Below are 13,060 nucleotides of genomic sequence, written 5' to 3'. Positions count from 1 at the left end.
TGCTGGGTATGATGATATAATACAATACCATGTTCACCATCTTACCTTAGCATGTGAGCATGCTTACATTTGCTAATTAGCTCCAGACACGGACTGATGATGGTGCTAGATGAAAAGTCGGAGGATCACCAAACAGAGGATTTAAAATATTATACTTAAATATTTAAAAAATGAATGTGACCTAATGTGTAAAGCAGGACGCTAATTAAAATTAAAATCCCGCAGCGGCAAATAATTACCAGCACAGCTGGATGATTCGGTGGAGAGGTATTAGGTGGGCGTTTTCATAAAGCAAAAACTCTGTTGGGAATGGCTTAGTCTTTAATTATGTTCAGGATTAGTATACACTGTATGCACACAAAGGCGAGCCTGTGTATTAGGCTTTAGTAGAGTTAAGGATCGCTGACACCAGGTTTTATGGGTTGTCACGACATGTTCTGACCTGAGAGAAACATGATAAAGCTCTCTATGGTCTTATTGTCGTTGCACTTGCATGTTCACAGCACCCAAAATGACATTTTAAAACCTACTAGGGACCCAGCAACTCTCTTTTACTCATTTTGGGCATGTCCAAAGGATGAGACAATTAAGGGACAAGATCTTCGAGACATTTTCATACAATGTGCAATAAGGCCATGGACCCAGAACCGCAGGTGGCAAAATTTAGTGTGGCTCGAAGAGATCTGGGTCTCTCTCAGTCCCAGACTCGCACTCTGGCATTTATATCATTGCTAGCTAGAAGCCTTATTCTGTGTAACTAAAGTCTCACCTACCCCCCCGTACAGTCGCTGGGTCAATGAGGTCATGGCTCACTTAGTCTGGCATTGCCAGACCTTCCTCCACAGCGCTGTGGAGGAGGGTCTGGCTAGTCCACATAGCATTCTGGGATGGGAGAAAAACGTTCTCTGGTTTATTGGCTTTTCTTTAAAGTGCCTCTGCAAAATGGAGCCTTGGGAAGGAACTTGTTTTGGTGGAACATGTGTACGTTCAAAAGTAGTTTTAGTTGTGCAACAGAAAACTCAGATTGGACAGATAGTCTAGCTAGCTGTCTGGATTTACCCTGCAGAGATCTGAGGAGCAGTTAACCGTAGTCCTCATAAATCCACCGGAGGTTAAAATGCCAACACAAAGAAAGCGGAAGGAAATGGACAGCTGGCCAAAAAGAAGGACATCCGGCGGAATGTCTGGCGGCACCGGAAGTGGAAAGTCGTGGATATAGACTATGGCTCACTTGAAATTGGAAAAGCTCAGGTATACCTCAAAGTGACTGGGTAATCAATTCCATAAAGTATGGCAACCATTCCTGTACTATGATAACAATGTCTGTACTTTACACAATGTCACTTGATCCCTATTCTAATATGGATATCTAACACTGCCTTTATTTATTTTTATTTTTTTTTTATCCGTAGTATCATTGTTATATATAAGCATAATATAAGCATGGCACTGTATGCCTCTGTATATTTATATATACATGATCGTACTTTTCTGTCTGTCTGTGCTTGCGATTTCCCCGGGGAGGAAGGGGTGGATGTTGTGGGATGATTGTTTATGTTTGTGTTTACTTGATTGATCTGAAGAAACCAATACAAATAATTGAATAATAATAATAATACTAATAATATTTAATAATAAAAACCTACCAGTGTCTGGGTCCTTGGCGTACACAACAGCGACGGGAGTTCGTACGGTCGTGTTGTCGAACACGGTGACCTCGTAGTGGCTGCTGGAGAACAGAGGCGGGTTGTCGTTCATGTCCTGGACCATCAGCCGGATGTCTGCCTGACACGAGCGCCCGCCGCCGTCCGTCGCCTTGGCCACCAGGTTGTACTCGACCTCCTTCTCCCGGTCCAGCACAGCCAGAGTGAACAGCTCACCTGGGGACAGATGGACACAACACTGAAGCCATAATGATATTCAACAATAAGTTTGTCGTTGTGTTTGTAATTGTCCCTGTCGTAATAAACACAATATTAAAAAAAATTAAATCTGTTTCATTTAACACACTCCTTACTTCCACAAGCTTCCAGATTTAATGTTTTTTCCGCCCATTAAGTTTGGCAATAAGAAAGAATCAGCCATACAAGTAGCCCAGTGAGGGACATTACACACCAGAAACCAAATTATTGGATTGGTGAAACACAGGGGATTAGCTTTGATATTCCAGAAAGCAGGCCAAAAGGATAGCGAGCGACCCATTACACCCAGCTTACTGCCTCTTCAGAAAGCTCCTAACTGGTCCCAGGTTCGGCCCCATTAATGCAAGGCAAGGCAGCTTTATTTAGTGAACACATTTCAGCAACAAGGCAATTCAAAGTGCTTTACAGAAAACATTAAAGAGCAGTTAAATAGAATATACAAACAGTTAAAATAGAAGAAGACATCTGAACAGTTTTTTTAGTTAAGGCCATCAATCTCCTCAACCCATCCACCGACTGCCCACCACACACACACACACACACACACACACAAATATTCTGCTCGTACAAACACTAATACCGCATACACACACATGCTTTTGTATGCACAGAAATAGATAAATTCAGACATGTAGACAGTCACACATACACAGACACGCGTCACACACACAGACACAAAGACACACACAGACACAAAGATACACACACACAAACATGCAAACAAACAGAGCTGGCTAGGGAAAAAAGAGCAGAATTTGAATTTCGAGATAATGTTATTTATTTAATCAGTTTATATAAAGATACAAACCAATATCATTAAATCAAATGACACGCACACACACACACACACACACACACACACACACACACACACACACACACACACACACACACACACACAGACACACACAGTACATATGGGCCAGTAAAACCCCCTACTATTGGCCGTGCAATATGTGCAACTGTAGTATTTTTAAAATGTATTCTTAACTTGCATACAATGCCAATGCCAACAATACAATGCCAACACGTATTATGTGTTGGGTAAACTCTTATTTTGAAAAGTAACTAGTAAAATGTAGTGTAAATGTAGTGATGTTAAAAGTACAGTATTTCTCTCTGAGATGTTGTGGAGTAGCAGTATACATGTAAAGGCATAAAAGCATAAAATGGAAATACTCAACTAAAGTACAAGTGCTTTGAAATTGTACTTAGTATTAGATGTTTCAAGTCATGGAAAAAAAAAAAAAAAAACGTTGACCTGTTGCTGGCCCTAAATGGAAAGTTGCCATTTAGGGCCAGCAACAGGTCAACGTTATAGGCCTCATCCTTCAAGATATTGAGGATTGCAGCGTTGCAGCCTCTACAACCTCTCTGTTGGCTAAACACTGTGTGATATCTTACAGCCAATCAGGTGTTTTTGAAGACAAGAGAGAAAGATGGCATGACAGAAATTAAGTGTGATAGATGCCAGCGCTCCTGACAAAAAACAAACAAACAGTAGAAATGTTTTTGGCTCTTATCAGCACGAAGCCTGTTTGAGTGCCAATGGCATCCCTGACTCAAACACTCAGCGCAGCTCACTTAGAGGAAGCTCTCGTGTTTTGACCCCAAACAGACGCCATCGTACCTGTCCTGTGGTCGAGGTGAAACATATCTGCGTTGTGGCCGTGGAGGGTGTAGGAGATCTGTCCATTAGCACCCACGTCTGGGTCTGAAGCCGAAACCTTCAGCACAAACATGCTGGAAGGTGAGTTTTCCATCACCGCCTCCGTGTACACCAGCTGCAACAGAAGGATAATAACAGTAATCAGGCATTTATTTGCATAGCACTTTTCTCCGTCAAGCTACTGAGTGCTGCATAAATAAAATGACATGGCTACTGGGGCTCCAGCAAAGTTACATTTGAAGCAATTGAGCAGGAAACTGAACCCCAAAATGCTCCTGATACGCAGAGGTTATTTTTCTAAGTTGCTTTGAGGGAAAAAAATCAGTCAAATTAACTTTTTTTATTCATGGAAAAGGCACGTGATTGTAAAAAACTGAAAAAAGTTGAGAAAAGTAAAGTAGGGCTGTGCCGAATACTTCGAAGCTTTAAGCTTGTTACACACCAACCAGACAGCCGACCGTCGGCAGAAAAGCCAGTCGGACTGATCATTCGGGTCCCCGAGGTCCAAAAAAATGCCCCAAAACACACTGAGGCGACACCGACTTGAGCGTACGCTCTGTGCGTGCGCGAAACGCCCTACGTCTCCATAGCAGCAGGCGGCGCTTCTCTGTATTGTTTCCCAGAAAATGAAAACCGGCAGCTGAAAGGACGAACGTGTCACGTGCAGTCGCTGAATCTGTCTTCATTTCAGATCAACAAAGGTCAGTTTAAAAGATTTTCGTCAGATTTTGAGAGGCTCATCCGCTCGCCATTTCCGGGTGAGTCCCGACTGCCCTGTCTCCGACTGAGCATGTTGGGTCGGCTAAAATGAAGGCCGACGGCTCCTCCAACGGACGACGGCACGGAACACACCGAACAGACTCGAGTCACTGACCTCGCCAGACTGTCCAACGGCCGATAATCAGGTTGGTGTGTCAGCGCCCTTAAAGCTTCTTTCATAACGTTGCCATTTGAGTTCTTTTTATGGTTTGCATGTCCATTCATTCTGTTTAAACCTTGTGTTTTTGCAGTTGCAGATACAGATTAGGCTACACTAACATTATTAGTATTATACTATTTGTAGAATGACATTCCAGTTGTGGCTTTGTACGTAGGATTGTTTCCGACTTGTGTGATCCAAACGTTTCCAATAACTCCAGCTCACTTGATGATAACTGAGAAACATTATTGGTACCATTAAAGCAATGTCTGCTAACTGTTCCCAGTAGACACATGGATTATTATACTAAGCATCTCCGAGGTGGGAGTGTGTCTGAAAAGCTGGAGATGAGCAGGGACGTGCACAGACAGGCTATTGTAGAATGAATGAATGAAGCTTTATTAATGTAAAGGATATGTCACTGCCTTGAAATTCCTAATGATCGTTCACTACAGATTGTGTGTCCCATGCATATTTCTGCTCTCTTGCTGCTGCTGTTTAGCTCTACCTTTTTGACTTCCTTACCAATTTATTTTAATCTGAACTTTTCAATCGGAAGTCTAATCTCCCGGCTGGATATTTTGATTTTTTATTCAATAAATTAATTAGTTTGACAGGAAAGCTGAGGGCAAACAGGAAAATAAAGCCCTATATATATATATATATATATATATATATATATATATATATAGGGCTTTATTTTAAAAAAAAAAGCTCGCCAGAAAAAAGATACTTTTCTCTCTCTCGAAGGCCAGATGCTCAAGTCCCCTTTGTTGTCTATGTGTGCATGTGCCTGTAGATGAGGACAATGTGAATTTGATGAATATTATGTAAATGAAAAGGGTGAAATACTTCCATGTTCTTCCTCACCTGTTCACACAGTGGACTGTTGTCGTTGATGTCCAACACGTGGACCTCCACGATCACCGGAGCCTCAGACTTCCCGTCGGTGGCCGTGACTTTGAGCGTGTACCTGTCTTTGGTCTCTCTGTCCAGAGCTTCCCTCGCGATCAAACCCCACTCGCCCTCGTCCTCCTGGATGATGGCGAACTGGCCCATAGGGTCCCCATCTGCATGTGGGATGAAGAATGGAGTTACTGGAACGATAGTTTCTCCTACAGGGCTGTGAAATTAATCAAATTTTGATCGCGATTTTTTTGATTTCGATTTCGGCTCCTAACGATCACAAAAAAATCGGTAACACTTTACTTGAAGGTATCTACATAAGAGTGACATGACACTGTCATGAACACATGACACTGTCATGACACATGAACCCTAACCCTAACTTGTCATGACAAAAACCGAATAAAAGAAGCGTATGTCATAAAGGTTTATGACTTGTTTATAATGTTTATGACACGTTCATGACAGTGTCATGTCACTCTTATGTAGATACCTTCAAGTAAAGTGTAACCAAAAAATCTAAAGGGTACAATTGTAGTACTGGTATTGCTTTTCACTAAGTTTCTTTTTGGCTGTCCTGTTTGTTGTCAGCTTTTGCTTCCATCATTGTATCTCTCTAAAATTCTATCACCCTCTGAGTAATATGGTGTTTTCTTATAACAGCAGCTTTGAGATTGAATACAGCTGCCATGTTTTTCTTGATGAATAATTCAATAATTTCTGTTTGCTTGTTAGTTGTTTTTTTTTTCTCAGTTTCTGTATCAACATTAGGACTGACTCACCTGGGTACTTTGCATTTTATGGTTTCTTCTCTTTCTGAACTGCTCTTTAATGTTTTATGTAAAGCACTTTGAATTGCCCTGTTGCTGAAATTTTCTATACAAATAAAGCTGCCTTGCCAATCCTTACAAACTTCCATCTTTGAGATGAAAACGTTTTTTCACAGTTCACAGGCAGGTGAGTATGGCCATCGGTCTGCATGTTACAGCAGATTGCAGTCAACCACCTGTCTGCCAGGCTGATGGAGCCGCCGTAGAAGCTTTCTAACGCTTCAACCTCAAGAAGGAAACCGTTTGAATTCGTTACAGCTGTCAAAAGTTGCCACACAGGTCTGAAGTGGTGAACTGAGACGTTGGTTTTCTTTGGCAGTGACAAAATACTACTTGAGTGCTACTCTACATAAACAACCTGCAGCACCATGAGTGATGGGTGTATCCCGGAAAAATGCAATGCATGTAGGGACATGTATAAGTAATTATGATGCTTGACTGATAATTAACACTTTTCTTTGTTCAGTGTGGTTTCGCTTGTGTACTGCTGCTGTAACATTGAAGTGATCTATCTATCTATCTATCTATCTATCTATCTATCTATCTACCTACCTACCTACCTACCTATCTATCTATCTATCTATCTATCTATCTATCTATCTATCTATCTATCTATCTATCTACCTTTCTATCTATCTATCTATCTATCTATCTATCTATCTATCTATCTATCTATCTATCTATCTATCTATCTATCTAATCATTATCTTACTCTTCGCATCATTTAGATCACCAAAATGAAAATAAGAAATAGAAAAGTTTTAAAATCTGCATGGTTATAACAGATCATCAGGACAATTGTTCCAAAAAATATAGTATAATATTAATATGCATCAAATTTTTATGCTTCTTCATACAGTTCAAACAGGTCAAAAACATGTTTTAAAATCTTTGTATTATTTAGACTCATTGTTCTCAAATATGCATTTTTGCTGTTTGGAGAAGTTTTTGAAACAACATTCAGATCATCATGTAGTGAGAGAAAATCCTGAATGTGAATGTAACTGAAAAGTTAAAATAATGAATGAAATGTAAAAAACAGAAAACAATGACCATTTTATGAGCTTTTTTGAGTGGCTAATCAAAAGTAATATTGCATGACAGGTCCAGATCTCAGTGTTTCTAAAATCCAGGCTGATGAAAAAGCACTAAAAATCAAAGTAATGCATTTTTGATTTTGCTGTGTGAAGCAGCTCCGTTGTAGACGAATACTGAAGGAGTAAGATCATCACATTAATCACACTGGTGGCTTGTTTGGGTTTCTTTACGACAAGCCAGTGTCAGCATCAGACAGACCCTACCATTTATAGATAATCTCAATGCAAATGTTCCTCAGTTGCACTTTCCAAAGTGACAACGAGCTCCTTTAAAATGTCCGGCTTAACTGTGTGGAGGAAAATGGAGGATTTGCATTAATTTCTGTCTTTGTTTTTTTTTTTTTAGCTGCGGGGCATCTGTCTTGTCGGCTTGACAAGACAGATGTGTCTTGAGATTTAATTTCACCTCATTGTCTTGATGAATCCCAACAGTGTAGCAAACGGGGTAATTTGGCTGATAAAACACAAGTGTGTCACACACACACACACACACACACACACACACACACACACACACACACACAGAGAAAAACAAATACATGATCACAAGTAAGTGTGTGAGTCACAAACAATTACACTTTTATGCACACCTGCATACACACTTGCTACACACAAGGGAACATCACACACTCATAAATACACATTTAGACGCACTCACCTGTGATGTAACACGTCACAAGACGGTTCTCCAGTGACACGTCAGCATCTGTGGTCGTCATGGAGACAATGACTTCCCCGGGGCTGCTGTTCTCCACCACTGAGCCCCGGTACACGTCATCGGAGAACTTTGGCGGGTTGTCGTTCTCGTCCGTCACGGTCACCTCCACCAGGACGCTGGATGACAGCTTAACGTCGGCGCCGTGGTCTGCAGCCAACACCTTGAACCTGTACACCCTGGTCGCCTCACAGTCCGTCTCCCGTAGGGTCGTGATCCAGCCGCTCTCTCCGTCGATGGAGAATACCTCAGTGATGTCCGCCGCCGTGTCATCGGGTAGAGACTCCAAGCTGTAGGTCACAAGACCGCTTGTGTCTGTGTCCGGGTCATTGGCGGTCACCTGCGAGTCAAAATCAGCATTTTAAAGAGGTGTATTAACATTTTAGGAAATGAGCTTGTTGCTGTGTTACTGTGAGTTAGAGGAGAAGATCACTTTCTTCTCTGTGCTTTCAGTAGAAATACTGGTCCGTGGCGTTTTAAGCCGAGTTTAGCACTTGTCTAAGTTAGACTAAAGCATTCGGATAAAACTAGGCAAAAGCTGCAGTCATGCCATAACAGCAGAACATGAAAAACTCCAATTCCAATTTAGCAACTATTCTAACTGTCTGGCTAGTCTATTGTGTTCTCAAATTATCATACTAAAAGGACAGTAAGGCCCATTGACTATGTAAATGCAGTCTTTAAAATAAGACATTTACAGATTGTTTACACTTTTCGTCTACAAAATTGTAATTTTGCAAACAAGGGCCTTACAGGGCTGAATGTACACACCAGATATATGGCATTTTTGTATTGAGCTACCTATCTGTAGCAGTTGTTAACAAGTAAACTGATACAGACAAGAAAGTCCTTTTATCTTGCTTAATCAATTTGCTTAATTGACAGAAAAAGTGTTAATGTTGGACATTTGAGCAATGGTGTCTTTACAGCCAATTTGCCACTGTTTTTTTTAGACTTCTGTAGGTTTTTCACCAAGTGGAAGAAATTCCTGATATCTCAGACTTGGAAACACAACTAGGAGGCTGACATGAATGGTTTTCCCACTTGACTGACCACAATTACTGTCTCAACAATATGATGTGAATGCAGCATAAACCCAAGTACTGTTGTTTAGCTTAACTTAGGGCTAAATTGGTTTTAAATTAGTATGGGAAACACATTTTAAATACCTTTTACATCAACTAAAAAGTACTTGTTCTGTCCACAGTGACTTCAGTTTGTCCCAAAGATTAAAACATTTTTTTAAATTACTCACCTGAATAACAGTGGTTCCAGCAGGCATGTTCTCAGCCAGGAAGGCCCTGTATGGGTTTGCATCAAACACCGGCTGGTTATCATTCACATCTTGGACCTGAATGCTGACCGACACCAGTGACGCAACATCAGTACCGTTGTGGCTCCCCTTAGCGATCACATCTATCTGATACCATTTTGTCTTTTCGTGATCCATAGTCTTCTGCAACAGCAATGTTCCACTTTCTTTGTCCAAACTGAACACTTTGTCTTTGTTGCTTTCCACAGTGTTCCCGTTCACCAGGCTGTAAATAAGTGGCATGTCAGAATCCGCCCTCACGGAGCCTACCTCTGTCCCGACGGGGATGTCCTCTGCAGCTGAGAAGGTGTAGAGAGGCTCTGAGAACTTTGGAAGAGGAACCTCAGGAGGAACCACTTTGAGCTGAACAGGGACTGTGGAGTTATAGAAAGGAAGACTGCCATCACGAGCTTTGACTTTGAAGTTGAAAATCTTGTTCTCCATGCCAACGAGGCTCTCTTTGACGCTCACGACTCCGGTGAAAGGGTTGATCTCGATAATGTCTTCGGTCACCTCCTCGGCTTCATCTACTGTGTAGGTGACATCTGCATTTTTGCCATCATCTGCATCGTAAGCCATGATTTGAATGACAGGGGAGCCTTTATTTACAGTTGACTGAATTGAAACTTGGTACTCAGATGCTTTAAACTGAGGAAGGTTGTCATTCTCATCTGTGAGAATAATCTTGACCGTGCAAAAGGCCACTCTTCCGCCGCCATCTTTAGCCATCACTTTGATAGCTATGACTCTCTGGGCAGGGTTCTCTCTGTCCAATGGTTGTGTTGTAACAATCTGCCCATCAGTGTCGATGGCAAACTTCTCATCAGCAAATTTGTTTATGATGGTGTAGTCAACACTGCCATATGGCCCGTCGTCAGGGTCAATGGCCGCTAATCGGATCACCCGAGTTCCTGCCTCTGCATTTTCAGCCAGCTCGGCTTCGTAAATGCTCTGCTTGAAGTGCGGACTATGCCTGTTGCTGTTTATCATGTCAATATTGACTGGTGCTGTTTTCTGAAACACTCCGTCAGACACAGCCACTGTCAGGTTATAGTAAGGATCCAGATTCCTCTTACAGACATTAGAAAAAGAGATGATTCCTGAGGATTCATTGATGTTGAAGTAGTGGCCTTCGTTCCCTGAGAGGATTCTGTACTTCAGGTTATTCAGGTCCTCAGTGTCTGGATCTGAAGCTTGGATTTTGATGACTATGTGACCACACTTTGCCATTTCATCCAGTGCCACGTCATACTGGGAGGTGACAAAGTCTGGTGGGCTGTCATTGACATCCGTGATATTTATGAAGACATGGGATTCACTACTAAGAGGAACAGTACCATTGTCAGTGGCTCTGACTTTCAAATTAAAGTGATTTATCTTTTCATGGTCCAGCACCTGTTTTGTGACAATCAACCCGCTATGAGGGTCTATCTCAAAGAAATCAGTCTCATTCCTCTCCGTTTTCACAATCTGGAAGGTAAGATCTTTATTTCTGCCAGAGTCCTTATCAGAGGCAGAAAGTTGTATAACAGAGGTGTTGATTGGGAAACCCTCAACAATGGTCGCAGTGTAAGATAGCTTTGAGAAAACTGGTATGTTATCGTTCACATCCTCTACTTCTATTTCAATGGAGGCCACCGAGAAAGCTCCGGTCACAGAGTCAGTAGCACGAACTGTCAACACATGCATGGTTTGGCTCTCGTAGTCGAGGGGGTTGGTGACGGTCAACACACCAGTTTTGAAATCAATGTGAAAGTGTTGTGAGGCGTTTTCCTCTTCAAGGTTGTAGATGAGCCGATAGCCCTCTGGATTCCTGGCCTGGACGTGTAAGATGGTGGTGAACGGGGGGACATTTTCGGGGACTTTCAACGGATACAGAAGGGTCTGGAAAACTGGGTTGGTTTGATTTCTCACTTGAATACTGAGCTGTGCCATTGTGCTGTGACTTGGCTCACCGTCGTCTATAGCCATGATTGTCAACACATACTTATTCAGAGCTTCAAAGTCAAGAGGCCTTTGAAGGGACACATCACCTACGTCAGGATCTATCCTGAAGAGGTTGTAATCCTCCTCCAGCGAGTACATGATGGAACCATTCTCTCCCAGATCTCGGTCGATTGCAGTTGCTTGATATAAAACATCTCCTGGTTCAGAGGTTTCAGAAATCATCATTGAAAAAGGCAAGTTCAGAAACTGCGGAGAGTTGTCATTGACATCATCTATAAAAACCTTGACTTGGGTGGTAGCAGTCCTAGCTGGTGTTCTCAGGTCTTCTACCTTCACAACTACGTCATAAACATCTCGTTCTTCTCGGTCAAAAGGGATACCTGTTGTTTCAAGAACGCCTGATGTCTGGGAAATTACAAACTTTCCCATTGGGTTTACCACAGAATACAAAAGAGGCTCATTTAAAAAACACCCTTTGGCTTTGAGTGCCACCAACATTTTGACTGTCTTTAGGTTTTCTGTAACGCTTGCTGAATACACTTTCTGCTCAAATCCAAGATCGCTGGCTGTTAGGTTTGTCACGTTTACTTTGACGGTAGCTAAGTCTTTGTAGAGGCCGTCAGAGGCTTTGACAACCAGTTGGTAAAATGGACTGAATTCAGACACATTGCTAACGCTAATGACTCCAGTATTGGGATGAATTGAAAAGGCATTGTGAAGATTCCCCTCGGTGATGCTGTAGGAGACTGCTGAGTCTGAGTCATGGGCCATGACGCGCACAACCTCTGTATCTCTGACAACTGGGAAGATGATGGATGGCTCGTACACAGTGGTGGAGAAATGTGGCGGGCAGTCATTTAGGTCCAGGACGCGAACAGTGACCTTGGCAGGCTCCGTTGCACACAGCGATGGCTCCCCCGAGTCCTTTACCTGCACGGTGAAGTGATACTCGGCCTTGTCTTCAAAGTCCACTGGTGAAATTAAAGAGATGGTGCCCATACTTGAGTCTATCTTGAAGATGTTTAGGGCCTCCTGTTCGAGGATCTGATAGACCAGCAGAGAATTTGAATCTTTGTCTGCATCTGAAGCCTGGATGACCAGAGGGGTGTTTCTTTCTCCCATAACCATACTATTGATGTGAGCTGACTCGCTTATTTGCCCCAGGTACCGCCGCTGCTGAAAAACAGGAGCGTTGTCATTCTTGTCAATCACGTAGACGTAAACGACCGTCTTGGACGAGGCTCCAGCCGTGGTGGAAGCTGTAACTTTGAGCTTGTAGGAGGCAGAGTTTTCAAAATCAAGATGCTTTTGGATCGAAATCAACCCAGTGTAGGGGTTGATATGAAATGTTTCATTTGGGTTGCCACTTTCTATCCCATAATGCACTGCAGCAGGGCTGGAGGCTGAGATGGTGACCACTGGTGTTCCAAGGGTGCTTAATTCACTGATCTCTGTTAGGTATTCATCCGAGGGGAAGGCGGGTGGGGTTTGGTCGGAGATGCGGATGTGGACGTGGAGTGAGCAGAGGTCACTGCGCTGAGGGAAGCCCTGGTCAGTGGCCTTTACTGTCAAGTGGAACTGGTCCTGAGGTTGAAGGTCCAAAGGTTTGGACACACTGATGGAGCCCAGCTCCGGATCAATGGAGAATAAGTTGTTGATATTCCCTGCAAGGAGAAAGGAAATTATGTTTTATACATAATTAACTATTACAAAATGTTATAATTCGTATCATTGTACACTGTG

General features: G+C 42.4%; 1 protein-coding gene across 3 annotated transcripts in view; it reads right to left on the bottom strand.

The window, feature by feature from the left end:
• The window catches only part of fat2 (FAT atypical cadherin 2), a 123,921-nt gene that overhangs the window by 58,750 nt on the left and 52,111 nt on the right, over positions 1 to 13,060 (bottom strand). For all 3 annotated transcript variants that reach the window (XM_031317108.2, XM_031317109.2, XM_036004745.1), the window contains 5 exons: positions 9,314 to 12,981; positions 8,002 to 8,398; positions 5,381 to 5,580; positions 3,553 to 3,706; positions 1,647 to 1,880 (listed from right to left, as the gene is read on the bottom strand). In XM_031317108.2, coding sequence (XP_031172968.2) covers positions 1,647 to 1,880; positions 3,553 to 3,706; positions 5,381 to 5,580; positions 8,002 to 8,398; positions 9,314 to 12,981 — 4,653 coding nt within the window. The remainder of the gene's footprint in view (positions 1 to 1,646; positions 1,881 to 3,552; positions 3,707 to 5,380; positions 5,581 to 8,001; positions 8,399 to 9,313; positions 12,982 to 13,060) is intronic.

The sequence above is a fragment of the Sander lucioperca genome, chromosome 1 (assembly GCF_008315115.2).
Source record: "Sander lucioperca isolate FBNREF2018 chromosome 1, SLUC_FBN_1.2, whole genome shotgun sequence".
NCBI lineage: Eukaryota > Metazoa > Chordata > Actinopteri > Perciformes > Percidae > Sander > Sander lucioperca.
The sequence above is the reverse complement of the archived record's forward strand: the minus strand, read 5'-3'. Positions and strand labels throughout refer to the sequence as shown.